At 39.2% G+C, this 20,160-nt stretch overlaps 1 protein-coding gene across 1 annotated transcript in view; it reads right to left on the minus strand.

Moving 5' to 3' along the window:
- Nucleotides 1-20,160, minus strand: part of DNAH8 (dynein axonemal heavy chain 8) — a 369,939-nt gene that overhangs the window by 114,230 nt on the left and 235,549 nt on the right. Inside the window, exons 63-68 of the mRNA XM_088795770.1 lie at nucleotides 17,150-17,303; nucleotides 15,124-15,288; nucleotides 13,761-13,987; nucleotides 11,788-11,906; nucleotides 10,033-10,136; nucleotides 8,922-9,098 (exon numbers count right to left, since the gene is read on the minus strand). Coding sequence (XP_088651896.1) covers nucleotides 8,922-9,098; nucleotides 10,033-10,136; nucleotides 11,788-11,906; nucleotides 13,761-13,987; nucleotides 15,124-15,288; nucleotides 17,150-17,303 — 946 coding nt within the window. The remainder of the gene's footprint in view (nucleotides 1-8,921; nucleotides 9,099-10,032; nucleotides 10,137-11,787; nucleotides 11,907-13,760; nucleotides 13,988-15,123; nucleotides 15,289-17,149; nucleotides 17,304-20,160) is intronic.

Raw genomic sequence — 20,160 nt, forward strand, 5'->3', positions numbered from 1 at the left:
CTGTGTATCTTCCCAAAACATCTGAAAACATTTATACATAAAGACAAGTGTGCTCCAATAATCATTGCAGCTTTGTTTACGGTGGCCAAGACGTGGAAACAACCAAAATGTCCTTCAATAGATGAATGGATAAAGAAGTTGTGGTATATATACACAATCGAATACTATTAAGCGGTAAGAAAAGATGATATAGGAACATTTGTGACAACATGGATGGATCTTGAGAGTATGATGCTAAGTGAAATAAGTCAGACTGAAAAAGCAGAGAACCACATGATTTCACTGATATGTGGTATATAAACCAAAAACAGCAAAAGAACAAGACAAACAAATGAGAAACAAAAACTCATAGACACAGACAATAGTTTAGTGGTTACCAGAGGGTAAGGGGGGTGGGGGTGGGGGATGAGGGTAAGGGGGATCAAATATATGGTGATGGAAGGAGAACTGACTTTGGGTGGTAAACACACAATGGGATTTATAGATGATGTAATACAGAATTGTACACCTGAAATCTATGTAATTTCACTAACAATTGTCACCCCAATAAATTAAAAAAAAGAAAAAAGACTGCTGTTTCCTTACTGATTTTCTGTCTGGAAGATCTGTCCATTGGTGTCAATGAGGTGTTAAAGTTGCCTACTGTGATTGCATTACTTTTGATCTCTGCCATTATGTCAGTCAATATTTTATATGTTTAGGTGCTCCTATGTTGGGTGCATAGATGTTTACCAGGGTGATGTCTTCTTCTTGGATTGATCCATTTATCAATATGTAATGTCCTTCTTTGTTTCTTATTATAGTCTTTATTTTAACGTCTATTTTGTGTAATATAAGTATTGCTACCCCAGCTTTTTGTTGTTTCCATTTACGTGAAACATCTTCTTCTATTCATTTATTTTCAGTCTATGTGTACATTTCGATCTGAGGTGGATTTCTTATAGACAATATATGCCTGGGTCTTGTATTCTTATCCATTCAGCTACCCTAAGTCTTTTGATTGAAGCATTTAATTGACTTATATTTAAAGTGATCATTGATAGGTACACAGTTATTGCCATTTTATTATTCATATTTTTATCTTTTATTTGTTTGTTTCCCCCCTTCTCCTTAAAGAAGTGCCGTTAACATTTCTTGTAATACTGTCTTGGTGGTAATGAATTCCTTTACACTTTTCTTCTCTGGGAAGCTCTCTATCTCTCCTTCCATTTTAAATGATAGCCTTGCTGGGTCGTCTTGGTTGTAAGCCCTTGCTTTTCATCACTTTGAATATTTGCTGAACCTCCCTTGTGGCCTGCAAAGTTTCTGTTAAGAAATCAACTAATGGTTTTATGGAAGCTCCCTTGTAAGTAACTAGTTGTCTTTCTCTTGCTGCTTTTAGAACTCTCGTCTTTAATCTTTGCCATTTTAACTATAATGTGTCTTGGTGTTGGCTTCTTTGGGTTCACCTTTTTGGGATTCTCTGCACTTCTTGGCCTTGTATATCTATTTCCCTCACAGCTTAGGGACAATTTTCAGTCACTATATCTTCAAATAGGTTCTCAATCCTTCGCTCCCTCTCTTCTCCTTCTGGTACTACTATGATGTGAATGTTGTTACGCTTGATGTTGTCCCACAGGTCCTTTAAACTACCTTCATTTTTTAAAAATTCTTTTTTGTTATTGTTGTTCTAATTGGGTGTTTTCTGCTACCTCATCTTCTAAATCACTGATTTGATCCTCTGCTTCATTTAATCTGCTACTGATTCCTTCTAGTGTGTTCTTCATTTCAGTTATTGTATTCTTTCTGACTGGTTCTTTATTACAGTTTATATGTCCTTCTTTATGCTTACTATCTCTTTGTTGAAGTTTTCACTAAGTCCCTTTAGTATTCTTATAACCAGATTTTTAAACTTTGTCTCTGATAGGTTGGTTATGTCCACTTAATTTAGTTCTTTTTGGGGGGTTTTCTCCTGTTCTTTTTTTTTTTGGACATGTTTCTTTGTTTCCTCCTTCTGGCTGCCTCTCTGTGCTTGCTTCTACTCGTATGTATTAGATAGGTCTCCCCTGTCTCTCAGTCATTGCCAGATGTAGTAGGCCTTATGTAGTAGGTGTCCTGTGTGGTCCAGTGGTGCAGTCTCTCTGATCACCTGTATTCGAGGAGTGTCCCTTGTGTGTGTTGTGTATTCTCCTGTTGTAGTTGAGCCTTGATTGCTTTTAGAGGGTCAGTAGGTGGCACTGACTCCCATGCTGACTGCCTGTGAGGACTGGCTAGGCCCACAGCATATGCACTGCTGTGTTCAGGATGACTCCTCGGAGGAGATTTGCCCCAGTGGGTTCTTGTGCCTGTTGAGACCACCCTGTGGGTGTGTCACTCGTGGGGCTAACCAGGCAGTAGTCTGGTGTGGTCTGAGGCTGGCCTCTGGGAATATTGTTTCTGGTGACTCTTGAGAGGGTCTCCTGTAAAGGCAAGTTTCAATCTCGCCTGTGACCAGCCTGGGTCTACCTGCTCAGAGCTACAAAGCTATATGCACTTTGTTGCTACCTGTGTTGTACCTGGAGGCATGTGGGGGTGGCCTCACTGTGAACTGTGGCTGGCTGCTACGGGTATTGGGCTTGGGGCAGCTTAGCTAAAGGCCCAGGACGACCCTAGGCCTGCTGCCATCTGCTGGCTGCCCATAAGGCTCAGCTGCTAAAAGAACCTCCTTAGGTGCACAGTCTCGGCTGTTCATTAAGTGTTAACAGTGCCCTCGGTGATGTTGCCTGAGTTGGATGAGGCGTGGTCCCAGGGAGTCATGGGGTGTGGCTGGTGGTCTTCACAAATTTAATGTAGATTCAGTCTTTGTGGCAGTGCTGAGCCTGTGGCCACTCTGCAAAACACCCTGAGAACACCGCAGCCAGTCACTGCTTGCCTCGGGCCTACAGATACCGAACAGCCACCTAACAAAGGCTGCAGCATAAGCTGGGGCTGACTGCTCACTGCTGAAAGTTTTCCAGGCGACTGTGGGGCGTCGGCTGCTAGAAGCCTCTCACAACTTGTGGCACAGTGCTGGCTGTCTAGGAGCTGAGCGTGCCCTGGGCCATGCCACATTAAATGGGCAGGACGAGGACTTAAGCAGTCAACAAGGTGGTGTGCACAGGGATTTTACCAGACCAACACAGTCTCAGGTTTGGCATTGTGGGGGTTGGTTCAACACAGGAATGATGGCACCCTCCCGTAAGCTACACATAAAGTGGGCTCCACACAGAAACAATGGCGGCTGTCCCTCTAGCCCTCACCCCGAGGCCATAAAACTTAGTCTTTCCCTCTATGTCTGTGGCACCTCTTGAGTTGCCACCCCTTTGCCGGAGCCCAGGTTGAGTGCATGCAAGTAAGTAAGGACCCATTAAGAGGACACCTGGGTTTCCAGCAGGCTTCCGTCTACTGGGACAGACATGGAATTCTCGCTGATTTTCACAGCCAGATGTTGTGGGGATTCCTCTTCTTGGCATGGGACCCATAAGCTGGGTAGCCTGGTGTGGGGATGGGACCCCTCACTCTTCATGGGGGCCTCCACTGCTGAGGTATGGGTTTGGAGTCAGCCAATTTTGTGTCTCTGCCCCTCCTACCAGTCTCAATGTGGTCTCTTCTTTATATCCTCAGTTATAAGGGTTCTGTTCAGCTAGTCTTCAGATGACTCCCAAGATTGATCGTTCTATAATTTAGTTGTAATTTTAATGTAATCCTGGGAGGAAGCATTCTATAATTTAGTTGTAATTTTAATGTAATCCTGGGAGGAAGCAGGCATAGTGTTTACCTATTCCATCATGTTGGGAAATCTAATACTTTTAAATAGTTGAAGTAGAAAAATTTTAAATGTATTTTCTCACCATATCCTGACATTATCTCCTCAAGGCTTTGCATTTCAAGATTTTTTTCCCCTAATCATTTTCATAGTTATTCTTGGATTTTCATCTGTTTGTTTTAATTCCTTTTTCCTCTGTTACCCTCAAATAATTACTTAGAATATCACAACCATTCATTGTCTGCCCCCCAGACCTTTGTTAGTAACAAGCCTCATTGACATGTATCATTTAGATAACTTCCATCTTCAAAGCACAGAGTCTATATTATGTGTGCAGAGGTCCCCCTTGAGGAGCAGGGAGTCCCAGCTCCATACCAGGCTCCCTAGCCAAGGGTTCTAGAGTTGGGAAGAGAAGTCCCCATAACTTCTGGTTGTGAAAGATCAGTGGAGATTTTGGCTAAGTGAGATAAAGGCAGCTGGAGTCCCAGGCGATCCTCTTAAAGGGCCCTCACATGGACTTACTCACTGACAGACTCACTCGCTCTGAGCTCCATCTCTGGGGCAGCAGCTCAAAAGGCGCCAGGGACATAAGAGAAGGAAATGAATTATTTGGCTTCAGGGAGGAGGGTCAGCTTTCTCCTGGACTGAGGAGGTAGCAGAAACCATTGTTTCTTCATTGAGTCCTCACCCCTCCCAGTGTGCAAATGCAGGCAGCCACAATATCTGAACATCCATCAACCTGGCTAACATTGTTCCTTCACCCCACCCTGATGATTCCCTGAGACTCCACCCTGCCCAACTTTTAGGTACACCCAAGCCACTTCCAGTGCAAATGACCTATCTTGGCTCATGCTGCAGACTTTCTTAAAATCTCTCAAAGGTTCACAAAACCCAAACAAGCAGCACCTATGTTTGGCATGTCCTGTAACTCTTGCTAAGTAGTGCTAAGCCTCACACTAGCCACAGCTGGCCTCAGTTCATGGGTTGGCCTCTCAAGGCACCTCCAAGCCCAGCATGGGTGGAGGCCATCTGCAGATGCCTTTTGTGGCTCATGACAGGTGGGCCCAGGCGGGGCACAGGCTGCTGCTGAACCTTACCTCCAGTGAGGCCCCTTACAGGCACCAGAGCCTGCTAAAGTGAATCCTGCTCCACAGGGTCCCTACACAACAGCTCCTCCACTGTAGTCACAGCCAGTCCTCACAACCAATCAGCTAGAGGGTCAATCCCTCCCACTGATGTACAAACAACAACAAAGGCTCAACTACCCAGGAGGGCACATGCAATCCATACAAGGGACACTCCTGGAGCACCTCACTGAGGTGATTAGGAAGACTGTACCACTGAGCCCCAAGGACACCTACAACATAAGGCCACTCTAAGACTGGGAGACATAGCAGACCAACCTAATACATAGAAACAAACACAGTAAGGCAGCCAAAATGGGAAGACAAAAAAAAACATGTCCCAAATGAAAGAACTGAACAAAGCTCCAGAAAAAGAACTAAACAGAATGGAGACAAGTAATCTATCAGACGCAGTGTTCAGAACATTGGTTATAAGGATGCTCGGTGATCTCAGGGAGAACTTCAATAAAGAGATAGGAAACATAAAAATGCAGATAGAAAACATAAAAAACAACCAGTTAGAAATTAAGATTACAACAATTGAAATGAAAACTACATTAGAGGGATTCAATGGTAGATTTGATGAAGCAGAAAATCGCATCAGCAAGGTAGCAGAGAACACCCAATCAGAAAAGCAAAAAACAAAAAGAATCCAAGAAAAAAAAAGGGACAGTTTAAGGGGCTTCTGGGACAAAATCAAGCATACCAACATTTGCATCATAGGGGTACCAGAAAGAAAAGAGACAGAGCAAAGTATTGAAATTGTACTTGAAGAAATAATGACAGAAAACTTCTCTATCCAGGCAAAGGAAATAAATACACAATACAAACCCAGGAAGTGCAGAGAGTCCCAAACAAGATGAACCTGAAGAGACCTACACCAAGACACATCATAATTAAAATACCAAAAAACAAAACAAAACACCAAATGTTAAACACGAAGTGACAATCTTAAAAGCAGCAAGAGAAAGGAAGTTAGTTACCTACCAGAAGCTGCCATAAGAGTGTCAGCTGATTTCTCACCAGAAATTTTGCAGGTTAGAAGGGATTCACAGGAAATATTCAAAGTGATGAAAAGCAAGGATCAGCAACCAAGATTACTCTACCCAGCAAGGCCATCATTTAGAATTGAAGGACAGATAAAGAGCTTCCCACACAATAAAATGCTAAAGGAGTTCATCACCACCAACCAGTACTACAAGAACTGTTACAGGGACTTCTTTAAGACACACACACAAAAACAACAACAACAAAAAAAAACATGGGGCCGGCCCGGTGGCTCAGGCGGTTGGAGCTCCGTGCTCATAACTCCGAAGGCTGTCAGTTCAATTCCCACATGGGCCAGTGGGCTCTCAACCACAAGGTTGCTGGTTCAACTCCTCGAGTCCCGCAAGGGATGGTGGGCTCCGCTCCCTGCAACTAAGATTGAACACGGCACCTTGAGCTGAGCTGCCTCCCTGATGGCTCAGTTGGTTAGAGCGCAGGCTCTCAACCACAAGGTTGCCAGTTGGATTCCTTGAGTCCTGCAAGGGATGGTGGGCTCTGCCCCCTGCAACTAAGATTGAACACGGCAACTTGAGCTGAGCTGCCGCTGAGCTCCTGGATGGCTCAGTTGGTTGGAGCGAGTCCTCTCAACCACAAGGTTGCCGGTTCGACTCCCTCAAGGGATGGTGGGCTGCGCCCCCTGCAACTAGCAATGGCAACTGGACCTGGAGCTGAGCTGCACCCTCCACAACGAAGACTGAAAGGACAACAACTTGAAGCTGAACAGCACCCTCCACAACTAAGATTGAAAGGACAACAACTGGACTTGGGAAAAAAAAGTCCTGGAAGTACACACTGTTCCCCAATAAAGTCCTGTTCCCCTTCCCCAATAAAATCTTTAAAAAAACAAAACAAAACACACACACACACACACACACACACATAGAAAAAAAAAAACACCAAAAAAATAAAACAACCAACCCAAAAATCTGAATAATAAAGTGGCAATAACTACATATCTATAAACAATTAATTTAAATATAAATGTAGTAAATGCTCCAATGAAAGGACATAGGGTAGCTGAAATGATAAGAAAACAAGACCCTTACATATGCTATCTACAAGAGACTCAGTTCAGATTGAAAGACACACAAGGACTGAACATAAAGGGATGAAAAAATGTTTCACGAAAATAGAAACAACAAAATAGCTGCAGTAGCAATACCTATACTAGACAAAATAGATTTTAAAACAAAGGCTATAACAAGAGTCCAAGAAGGACCCAGTAATCCCACTTCAGGGTATTTATCTAAAGAAACCCAAAATGCTACTTCAAAGGGACATGAGCATCCATATGTTCATTGAAGCATTTTTCACAATGGCCAAGAGGTGAGGGCAGCCTGGGTGTCTGCCAATGGATGAATGGATAAAGAGGAGGTGGTACATATATACAATGGAATATTGCTCAGTCATGGAAGGGAATGAGATCTTGCCATCTCTGGCGGCATGGATGGACCTGAAGGATATTCTGTTGAATGGAGCATGTCAGACAGATACAGACAGGTGCAATGTGTTTTCTCTTATATGTGGAATGTAAAGAACAAAATAAACATATAAAACAGAAACAAACTCATAGATACAGAGAACATTTTGATGGCTGCCAGATGGGCAGTGGGTGAAAATGGGGAAGGGATTAAGAAGTACAAATGGGTTGTTAGAAAGTTTTCATTGGGATGTAGGTTATAGCATAAGGAATATAGTCAATAATATTGTAATAACTATGTATGGTGTCAGATGGGTACTAGATTTATTGGGGTGATAGATAGGAGGGGGTTTGGGGCCAGCGTGAAAATGGTGAAGGGATTAAGAAGTACAAATCAGTAGTTACAAAATAGTCATGGGGATGTAAAGTATAGGGGATATAGTCAATAATATGATAATAACTATGTATAGTTCCAAGGGGGTACTATACTAGGCTAGTCAGGTGATCATTTCTTAAAGTACATAAATGTCTAACCACTATGCTGTACATCTGAAATTAATATAAAATAATATTGAATGTCAACTGTAACTGAAAAATTTAAAAAGGGGGGGTGGGAAGGAGAGGGGGAATAAGAGGATCTAATTTCCAGGTACTGTGTTTCCCCGAAAATAAGACCTAGCTGGACAATCAGCACTAATGAGTCTTTTGGAGCAAAAACTAATATAAGACCCAGTCTTATTTTACTATAATATAAGACAGGGTATAATGTAATATAATATAATACCAGGTATAATATAATACAATATAATACTGGGTCTTATATTTTTGCTCCAAAAGATGCATTAGAGCTGATTGTCCAGCTAGGTCTTATTTTCGGGGAAACACAGTACAAAACAAGTAAGCCATGGGGATGTAACACACAGCATAGGGAATATAGTCAATAATATTGTGATATCGTGGTACGGTGTCAGGTGGTTATTGGATGCATCTTGGCGATCACTTCTTTAGGTATATAAATGTTGAATAACTATGGTGTACACCTGAAACTAATATAATATTGTATGTTAGCTATATTTTAATAAAAATCTTTAAAAATTAAGAGGTATACATAGTACATATATGTGGAGATATTCTAACTACAACTTGACCGTTAAACCTTTAATATGTTAATTAATAATAGCTCTAAAGTTTGAGGCTTCTTTAAGCCTGGATATCCCATAAGTTGGGGTACAACAATGTACTTTAAAGTTTGATACCTGAATTTATATACCTTTAATGAACTGCTATTGGTGGAATAATTACTTTTGTCTTTTGGGATAAAATTTGCCTCACATTTACCTCATCTGTAATGTAGCCTTTCTATTATAATTATGTTCAAAATAGGTACAGCTTTTTATTGTTTCAGGGAAACATATATTGGAACCAACAAATACATCCTTCATTAATACACAATGTCTTACAGCAAAAACAAAAACAAAAAGAATTCAGTTCAGTTTTCCGATTACATGTAACGAAACATGGTGCCTGCCAGGACTCGTGTTGGGAGGGATAGTAATACACTACTCACATTCAGGGCTGCTTCTGCTTCTTCCAGTGCAGGTTTAGCCGCCTCGAGTTTGGTCTCAGCTTTTACTTTTTCACTGTCAATTTCATCCACAATTTTTTGGGCTTTGTCTTTCACATCCTGCACTTCATTTTTTACTTTGGCTGAAGCTTGAGCACTCACTGTGACTTCTGCTAATACCTGTTAAATTGGGGAAACACATGAGAGCAAATAGAAACCTTTGAGCAAAATTTATAGAATTGAGTAGTGAGAGAATATTTATTCAATATAATATAAAACATGAATAAGAGCAAATTTATTCCCCAACTAAGTCATCTGTATTTTAAGGTGTATTAAAGTAACTCCTTTGAGCAATTCCTGGCAGTCTGCTTTTTCCTAAGCTTTCCTCGGGTTTAGAATAATGTAAGTAAATATTTTAAGTTTTCAGAAAAACGCTATTTCTACTCTATGTAATTTCTAGAAAGTTGAAACAATTCAAGTACATGTAATGGGATAATGTCAGTAACCAATTAAGCCTCATGTAAGAACAAGAAAAACAGCTCATATTTTTCAAGTGCCTACCCTCACTCATTTCCGCAACTGGCTAACGGTCAAGACTTAAGCATCTATTCTTAACCAACTTTCAGTGAGTGGAAGCTGAAAGCCGTCTGAGACTGATGGGGTCAGAGATAAAGGAGCAGCATCTCTACCACCTTGGGAGCAGTATCTTTTTTTTTTTTTGAACTCTACCAGCTCTTTCTCTTATTCTTTTCCCTGCTTGGCACAAACTTCAGATGACACTTGAGCCATCTATACACCTATAGCATGCAGAGACCTTAACAAGAAGACCAAATATAACCTTTAGTCAAGCAGAAATTTCATAAACAGATGACAGAGAACAAGAGAGACAACGTCAGAGAAGAAAGAATAGTCTTACGCCAGGTGGAGAATATAATAGTTTATTCATGTCTTGGTATGAGTTAAACGGAAATATCTAATGGTCTTTGTGAACATTATGTTATTGAAATAGTCTGTACATTTATACCATTTACTTTTTAGTAACATTTTTAAATGCTTTTTTTTTAATATGGGAAAATGTTCCTCACTATTAGTGATAAAATCAATGCAAACTCACTTCATCTGCTTTCACAGAAGCCACTGCCAATTCCTTCTCTTTTACTGCAAGATCCTGAGAGAGTTTTGCAACGGATTCACTTGCCTCCATAAGCTTATCAAGACCTTTATAAACACACATATACACTCTTAATGAGTAAATGAATATCCCTTCATCAAATATTTATTCAATATTTGCTACTTATAAGGCATCGTGTAAGTACTACAACAAATGCAAACTATTTATGGACAAAGTTTTAAAAATACACATATATTGGGAACAATAATACTGACCATATTTCTAAGAGTTTCAGGAGTGGGGTGAAGAAAATCACTCTGGTTGAAGAATATGATCAAGATACATTTAAGGGAAAGTCCTGGCGCCATAGTGAGTAACATTAATTTAGTCAAGGAACTTAGTTGACAAATTTATGCTCCCCTTGGCTTTGCAAACACTTTGTAACTATCATTTGTTTGCCTTTGAATCATATAGCAGCTGAGATGGCAAACAATACACATGATCTATTAACATTTTTGTCATTCTCTTTGCTATAAATATGAAAATAACTGCTAAAGCCTGTGCAACTGGCTCTGTGACTTTCAGTATTGTAGAGCAAAACAAGTAACTGAATTTCTCACCTTCAACTGGGTTCTAGACAGAAGCGTTTTGGTAAATGTTTGGCATCTGGTCTCTTGAGGGGGAAGGGGAAGCACTCAGTTATGTGTTTGCCAATTTCCATGGTGTAAATACCCCCACCATGGCTGATTTCAAGCTACCAAGAGATTCTCAGTAGCACACCATTATATAATATTTCTACCATACAGATAGAATGAAAACAACCTCAAGAATATTAATAATAGTAAAATAGAGTAAAAATAACTAAAAAATGTTAAGTTTGGGATATTTATTGCCTTCATTTTAAATATTTATTTAATTGTAAGTTTATGTGATTTCATTTTTAATAAAGACTATTTAGCAACCAGATCATAAAATTCCTAAATGTAACAATCAGCTTTCATGAGTCAGTAGAAACAAGTAGCTTCAGCACACCAATGATTCTGGAGCATCCCGTAGAAAAGCTGCAAGGAGGTAAGTCATGAAAGAACAACAGAAAGTTTCTTTCACTGGGTATCCATCATCACTGTAATTTCACCGATCTTGGAGCTCAGTTATGCTGTGTGACCAAGTTTTGTGTAGGAAAAATGAAAAGAAAGCACTAGGTGTTTGGGGCCAAATGGTTTCTAGATACATAATCTATTCTAATTTCTACTTTTCCTACTTGTTTTACATGTACTGCACACTCAGAAAACCATTGCTCAGAGAAGCTCTTCTTGCTTTTACTTGTTTGCATTTGTTTCTGTTGTGCCTTTTCCTTTGTTAGAAGTTTGAGAAGCATTAACATGGTAAAGTGAATACAAATGGAGGGAAACTGTAATGCAACCAAAAATTGAAATTGTTGTCAGTTCCCAAGAGCTGGTTTTCCCCATCTGCAAGCAGCAGCTCTGTGACTGTGGTGACTCACTGCTCAACAGGGTAGGCCCAGAGTTCAAAGGACAGGGAGAAATGGTTCTAGAAAGAAAACAAGCCACCTCTGCTTAGATTTTCTCCTGCCCTGAGTTTCTTGACAGGTCAAGAGACACTTAAGAGCATTCCTTTAAAATAATCTATTACTAACAATAAAGTTAGTATTTCATGTTTAAACACAGCAATACCCACCAAACAAAATATTGGAATTTATATCAAACGAGCCCTTAAAAGAAATTCCATTCTGCTTACCAACATTCATACGTTCAGCTTGTCCATTAATATATTTCACCTTTTCAGCATAAATGTTTTTATAACCATTTACAAATGAGAGATAAGATTTGGGAGTCACGTGTGCTCTTCGACGGTATCTGAAAGCAGAACAGAAAATGGTCTTCGTCTTTGTCATTCTTGGTGTGCTACAATGTCAGGACATAAGCTCTTCCCACTGGGAAATCAGTGTCACTCCAGAGCCTGAGTCACAGTGGGAGGGCAGGAATTGTGAATGGCTTCCCTGGAGGTGATGTAGAAAGAACATTAAATATCTGATGCTTTCACCTCTTAGGGGTCTTCGATTCCACCCTTACCCCACTCAAGGCTTGTTTCCTCATCTGAAAAACTGAGAAAAGGATCACTGCTTTATACCTGCCAGAATTTTGTGAAGACAAAAAATATACAAACGGAGTATTGAAAAACACTTTGTAAACTTTAAGGTTCTGTACAAATATTAGGGATAAGTGAAGTGAATTCATACTGTGATCTGCTTTCATTCAAGTAGGAACCAGCTGGGCTCACTGAGGTGAAAACTGGTTTCCCCATGACTCCCTGGATCGTCCTTAAAATCAAGGCAGCCATATTTGATTCAAACATTTAACTCACTATGGCCTTTATTACAGTAATTATATCTAGCAATAGAAATAAATAAAATAAATAATTATATACAGGAGAATCTCAAGTAAAAGAGCTCCTTACATACTATTAAAGTCATCTTACCTCTTATATTAATTTTTCAGTTTTGGGGTTCTGAAGACTTTTAACATTAAAAATATTAAGGATTTGGGCATGTATGTGACTATTATTAAAGCGTTATATAAATAGTATATTCAGAATAAATTTCTACAACCTAAGAAGACATGAAAAATTTGAAAAATACACCAAATTTTTCAAAAATAAAGACGCAGGTTTTTGCGGCTGTACAGAGGTAAAAATTTCTTTCCAAAGGTGATGGTAACAAAAGGAGTTCAACTGAAGCAGAAAGAAAATCTTCCTAATAGTAATAATTAATACTCACAAATTCACCAAGAATATCCAGGAGATTATCTTGAACTATTCAAGAGGGGTGGTCTGGGTATGGTTTTAGGTAAAGAAAATGGTCCAGGATAAACACTTTTGTGAGATAGGAACCCCCTGGAAAATCAATTAAAGTGTTACCCAGATTCTCTATGCAGAAAAATAGGCAGAGTCTTTTGGGCAGGTTCAGCACCCTCTGAAGTCCATCCACTAACCCTAAGGGAGAAGCCTGTTTTTCCAGAAATCCACGTTGGCTCAACTATTCACATCTGTCAACTATACACAGTGACTATCATGCTTTTGGGGTGTGTGGGGGGGAGAGTTGTATTTTCGAACTGCTGACACCAGCTTTCACATATGAACACCATTGCTGCTTTTAGTGAGTGGACTGTCCTATAGTCAATTAAAATTTTGTTTCATAATTATTTGGCATAAAAACATGGTCAAACATGCATGACTTGATAAGACTAAGTGATGCAAATACAAAACCTAAATGTACCTTTAACAGAAGGCAGTAAAGAAACTTTAAAACAGTATACTTCTTTAATCAAAATAAATGCATTTCACACACAAAAAAATGCATTTGGATAAGAAACTAATTTTAAACATTTTATAATGAATTAGTTCAGTCATTCTCAAAAAAAAATTAAGTAAATGAAATTAAGTGATTCATTAAACATGTGTTACTTTGAGGCCTGAAGGGAAAGAGATGCTTATGTATAGATACTAATTAATTTTTAAATCTCATTTATTTATAATGTTTTCAATACATAATCACTAGAAAATCAAAGCAAGAAAAAATATAAGTGCAGCTGGGACTTTGTGTTCAATAAGAAGAGTTTTTTGTTTGTTTTTTTACTGGACGTGCAATTTAATTCTTCTTTGGCGTAAACTTTGTGGTTCTGTAGTTGTCATGCTTATGCAATGTCACTTACCTTTGGAAATAACTTTCACAGCTCTCTGAAACCATGTCATGGAAGAGGCCCATTGTTTCTACCACTTGCCTTTTAGTCTCATTAGAGCAGACAATACTATAGCCTGAAAGGAAATAGGAGGCCACGGCCACCAGAGCCTCCTTAGGCCAACGACTGAACCAGTCCATAGTGCAACCTGATATCAAGCCAGGAAATTTCAAAGAACGGGCACGGAACTTCTCACCAACCTATGGACAGAAAAGTCAGAAAGCATAAGAAACACAGATTATAAATTGGCTGGAGAGAGGTTTATTGCATTCTGAGACAGCGATGTAACATCACAATTTTTAAAAAAAATATCTCAGTCTGTATTAATAAGTAAATTAAGTCTCCAGATGAAGGGAGGCAATATTTCTACACTCTTATCTGTCCTAAGACTACTTCTGCATTCTTGGATTCGATTCTAGACGCTACCTCTTAAGAGGAAACTGACAAACTAGAACTCCTGTAGACAGAAATGACCAGGAAAGTGAAAGGCCTGGACACTAGAGCAAGTGAGAATAGCAGCAGGAACAGGAGGTGTTTGGTCTAAAAAGGAAACAATTTTGTAAGTCTGCAAAAACCTTCTCCAGGTACCTGAGGAGCTGTATGTGGGAGAGGGGTTGGGTTCAATTTATATAACCGAAACAGAATCACAGGGGGAAAGACAGAGACACACATTTCTACTGATTATAAAGAAGACCTTTCTGGCTATTAGACCATCTAAAAATTATGCAGGCACCTTGTAAGTTAGTGAGCCCATCCCCTCCCCCCAAGGGCAGAGCTGACCAATGGAAATTTCTGTAATGATGGAAACCCTCTCTAGATGTGTTTTCCAGTATGCTAGCTACCAGCCATACGTAGCAGTTGAGCACTTGAAATGGAGCTACGGGGACTGAGAAATTGGCTTTTATTTTTACTTAATTTAATTAATTAAAATTTAAATGGCCATACATGTCTACTGGCCACTATATGGACAGCACAGTGAGCTACAGATAATCAAATGTACATAAGGGACACACTAGCTGGTATGTCTAGATTGCAGGGAGAGCTGGACAAGATTATATAACCAAATCCCTTACAACTCAAATCTGTGTCTCTAAGTAATTAATAAAAGAGTAGACTATGCAATAATTTCAAATAAGATGGATATGTTAAATTATTATACTTTGGTATGAGATTTCCATCAGTGGGCATTAATGGTAGTAAAGGGTTGATTTTATTTCAATGTAACATACGCATATTATTATAGTTTCTGAGCATTTCAGAGAAGGTTAATAAACTGTATAAATATGTTTAAATAAGTAACTCCTCCTACATAGACATAAATAAAATAAAAACTCACTGGAGAGAAGCAGAGAACAACATGCAAGTTCTTCCTTGACCTTGAAATGAAGTACTCATACAGATTGTCAAAGGTAGGAGGATGGCGGGGCAGCTCCTTCTTCATCACGGATATCAGCCCTTGGGTGATTTCATCCATCTCATCCCGAGCAAACAAATTTGAAATCTTTGAAGATTAGACAAGAAAGCGTTCTGTATTTTACTTACTTTTTAAAAAAGATTTTTATTAAAATATAGCTAACATACAATATTATATTAGTTTCAGGTATAGACCATAGTTATTCAACATTTATATACCTAGAAAAGTGATCACCATGATAAGTCCAGCAACCATCTGACACCGTACCACGCTGTCACAATATGATTAACTATATTCCCTATGCTGTACTTTATATCTCCATGACTTACTTGTTTTATACCTGGAAAATTGAATCTCTTATTTCCCTTCACCTTTTCACACTTTTTAAATTTTTCAGTTACAGCTGACGTTCAATATTATTTTATATTAATTTCAGGTGTCCAGCATAGTGGTTAGACATTTATACAATTTATGAAGTGATCCACCCTGACTAGTCTAGTACCCATTGGTAGGTCGTTTATATTTAATCTTTTATATTGATGGTGAAATTTACATTTACCACTTTGCTATTTTTTCTTTATGTTTCCTGTTCTTCTTTGACTGCTTTTTGTATGTTAAATATGTTTTTAAGGAGTATAATATTCTGTTTATTTTAATCATATTTGAAGTTATTTTGCCTAAATTGTGGAATAGTTTTGCTGGATTTAGAATTATTTGTTGAGCAGATTGAGCAGTTAAATTAGGAGCAAATTATGTTTCCTTTTGCCCAAACAGCTTTCACTAAAAAGCTATCTCTCTACCATTCCAATCATCTGTTCAAAATGTCCTGTGATGTCCTCTCTTCTCTAACTTATAGTCAGTCTCAGTTCTGGCTCCAAGGTAGTTAACCAGCACATGCACCAATAAGCACCCATAGACACCATCGTGCAGGGAAGAGTTCACACAGGAAGCCTGATTTTGAGAAGAGTGTGGTTGGCTGGTATCTGGAAACTTGGCTTTTGGAACGACTCTTCCATTGCTAATTTATAAGGTTGTTCCAGTGTGCCTAGACTATTTATACAAACATTGGGGATGTATGCTGTACATCTGCATTCCTCTGGGAGTCTGGAATTTTGGCAGTTGTGGCTAGGCAGGGAGTGACTACATGGCCAGCCTCCCAATAAAACCGTTGGACTCTGAACCTCAAACAGACTTCCCTGGAACAGAAACACAGTGCATGTGTTATGGCGCTTCACTACCAGAGGAAAAACACATTCTGTATGGCCCCTTTGGTGAGAATGCAGGCAGCCTGCACATGGGTTTCTCCAGATTCCACCTGATGTGTCTTTTTCTTCACTGATCTGGCTGTGAATCCTTACTGTGTTGCTTTAATAAATCTTAGTCGGGATTACAAGTATATGCTGAATCCCACGAGTCCAAGCACGTGAGTGATCATGAAAGTGCTGGTACAAGTGGTGTCAGAAGTGGTGACACTTACATTGACACACAGCTAGTGGAACTCTTTCAACCCGTCTATACTCCTGACTGCTAGGTAGATGGCTGGATGGATAGGTAGGTAGGTAGGTAGGTAGGTAGGTAGGTAGATAGATAGATAGATAGATAGATAGATAGATAGATAGATAGATAGATAGATGATAGATAGATAGACACTTTGTTCCTCCTAAAATAAGTTATAGGATCAAATTAAAGATTGAAGAGAAAAATTAGCCATCAAATTTAACATGGAACAAAGCATACACAAAAAATCTACAAGTAGGCAGCATTAATTTGACAGGAACTTCAAAAAATTTACCAAATCTCACATCACTTTAGAAATTCATCTCTAAAATGAAAAACATGTGCTAAATGACCTCTCTTGCTGAAGGTTGCCAAAGGGTTGCTGCTTTTTCTACCCAAATATAATTTACATTTTCTAAATAAAAGCTTTTTCTCTACTGTTGAGACCTACCTCCCCTGAAGATAGCAGGTTGTTAAGATATTCGAGAAATGCCTCATCTTTTATTTCATTGTCAGTAAAGATGAAGGTAATGCCTTTTCCATCAGCACCGGCAACTTTGTACAAATATTTTAAGTCGTCTATTAGATTATTCACATTATAAGACCTAAAAAGAGAAGTGGTAGAAAATGTAAAGTTAAAAATATATATAGTCATAATTTACCTCAAAATACAATATAACCCATGATGATTAGAGCATAATCTGCTTCTGCTCTAAGAGATATTAAGTAGTAATACCTACTAAAAAACACAGTGATTAGAGTGAAATATCTATATGTTATCATTCAAAACACATGTTTTTTGAGAAGTGAGAAATGGGGGATTTACCAGAAGTGACTCATGAAGAGTAATTGGGAATAGGGAAATGAACTTTTATTCCCTGCAATCTGACAGTCTTCATTCAGCAACAGATTTTGCCCAAGGGAATACATGCATTATATCTAAAACTAGTCTGAAATTTGGGTGAGTTTGGATTGGTAAAAAGTAGAGATAAGTTATAAATTATAAAATTTATCTCTACTTTTATATTATATATAGTGGTAATTTGGGCATCTCACTAAGTGTCTTGATATAGAGAAAGCCTCAAGAAAAAAAGATGCCTTATGCAATGTGATATAAATAATAGAAATCTTCTAATTATGTGATTATGAGATTTTGAAAAGAAGAACTTGGTTTCTGTTTTTCTGTTTCCTCTGTTTCCTACTAAATGTGTGTGCTACCAGAGGCGAAGTGTAAAAATAAAGCAGACATTTTCTGAAGTGTTGTATATAAATCTTCATAAGTTGATGACAAAGACTATAAAGAAACCTTCACATAAAGAGGTTTTACAGGGCAAGTAATAGGGAGTTTCATGTACGCCATAGGGTGTAATGGAAAGACTATGGGCCTTGGAACCAGAGGACCTTTGGAATCCCCATTCCAAAGCTTTACAAAACTTCCTTCACATTTCTTAGCTGTTTCTTCATCTGCAAAATGAAGATAATATCTATTTTTAAAGATTGTTGTGGGCATTAGAGATGATGTAGCTTAAATGAATGAATAGCTTATTTTTAAACTAGGAGTATCAGCTACCCCCTTCTGGGTGGCACTCCAGTAAAAAGTCTTACTGACTTCAGGAAAAGGGATTCCATCAAATAGAGAACATACATCCCTTTCAAAATAATTCCCAAGAAGGGAATTCATTAAAAAGAAACTGGTAAGATGGTTTGCTGAGACATAGCTACACCCGTGAGAGCAACACAGCCCACATCCTTCCTGGAGAGGTGCTGTGGCCCCGTGTTGTCAGTGTAATCCTCTCCCTGGCTAGTCTCTGAATCAACCAGGCAATGAGGTCACAGGGTCATTTTGGCTGTTTTGTTTTATAATTAAACTGACTGTTATGTATTGTTCTACACTATATAGACACAGTCAGTACACACCTCTCTCTGGGTCCTGAACTCTCTCTCTTCTTTCTTTCATAGCTAAGCTTCTTGAGAATTTTCTAAACTTGTTATCGCTTCTTCTTTACTTCCTTAATAGGATGTGACTTCTGCACCCATCCACTCCATGGAACGTTTTGACACATTGACTGTTACCACTTTTCAAGCCTTAACTCAATAAACATTTTCAGGCTAATTCTCTACCTCCCTGGTTTCTGAAAACCACTCTGGATTTCCTCCTCTCTGGCTTGCCTGTCCTTCTCACCCCACCCCATTTGCAAGCTCCCTTCGTCTATGCTGGGAGACCCCAGAGTTCTTTCCTCAGCCATCTTTTCTTCTCATTATGCATCCTATTCATGCTCCTCATTACCTTAAAAGTGTTCTCACCACTGAGACTTCTATACTTTTATCTCAAGAACCCTCTCCCGAACACCACACCCATGGGTCTAATCACCTATGGAAACTGTTTGGTAGACATCTCACATTCAGTACATATTGAACTAAATTCTCATTGTACCCCTTTAAAACTGGTCATTTATTCATTTGTTTGACACAGATTTTTATAGTGTAGGTTAAAAGTACCCACTTTATAGTAAAGGACAAGACAGAGGTTACAATGGTCCATCCTCAGAGAGCTTACGGACTAGTGAAAAAGATAGAATTGTGAACAAGCACTTTTTTTTTTTAATGCAGTGTGATAAAGGCCACTAGAAAAACTAGGGTGTAATGCTAGACTCTTTCTTCTTTCCTTTTCTTCACCCATATCCAATCAATTGCTACATCTTATCAATGCTACCTACTTTAAAATGTCCTCACTGACTACTTCTCTCTACTCTCACTTTTCCTGTTGTTTTACAATGTACCCAGGATTCCATTTAATCAGTATGGTCATACATGCAGACATGGAAAGGACTGTCACAAAGGAAGTTTACATTCACAGATCTCTAGAAACAGAAGAAGGCATGCCACGCCGCCTAGGACCACATGGGGAAGCACCAGGTTGGTCAGGCAGCAGGAGTGAGGCGTAAGCATAGGCAATGACAGCATTTATTGCAGTTTCCGTGAAAAAGGCAAAGGCAGGAAGGCTAAGCAGATGTTTGGGATTGGTTAGTTTGAATAATTGCAGAAGGCTCTGGGGTATAGATGCTGTCCCCAGTTGACTGGCCCTTGACTTTGGGTTGATTAAGGTAGAGGAATATTGCTTCCTGGAGTGTAAAGCCAGATCGAGGCAGTGGTTCAGGTTATGAACTCTGGACTGGGTGGTTTACATATGAAAGGCACATTTCTGGGCCACCCCTGGGATGAGCCGTCTCTCCTCAATCAGCAAGGTCCCAGTGCCAGAGCATCAGGAATACAGAAAACAAGAAAATATAGTTAATACACCTGCCTTAATTTAAGCCTCAGTCATTTCTAACTAGAATGACCATAACACCACCTATCCCTGGATCACAAACTCAGATACCTACAGGAATAACACAGGTAATGCCAATGAGTGAAGCAGGGCTGGTGGGGGTCTCTGGTAAATTGCAGCATTGCAGGTCCTAT

The sequence above is a fragment of the Rhinolophus sinicus genome, chromosome 2 (assembly GCF_057876585.1).
Source record: "Rhinolophus sinicus isolate RSI-liver-muscle chromosome 2, RSI-T2T, whole genome shotgun sequence".
NCBI lineage: Eukaryota > Metazoa > Chordata > Mammalia > Chiroptera > Rhinolophidae > Rhinolophus > Rhinolophus sinicus.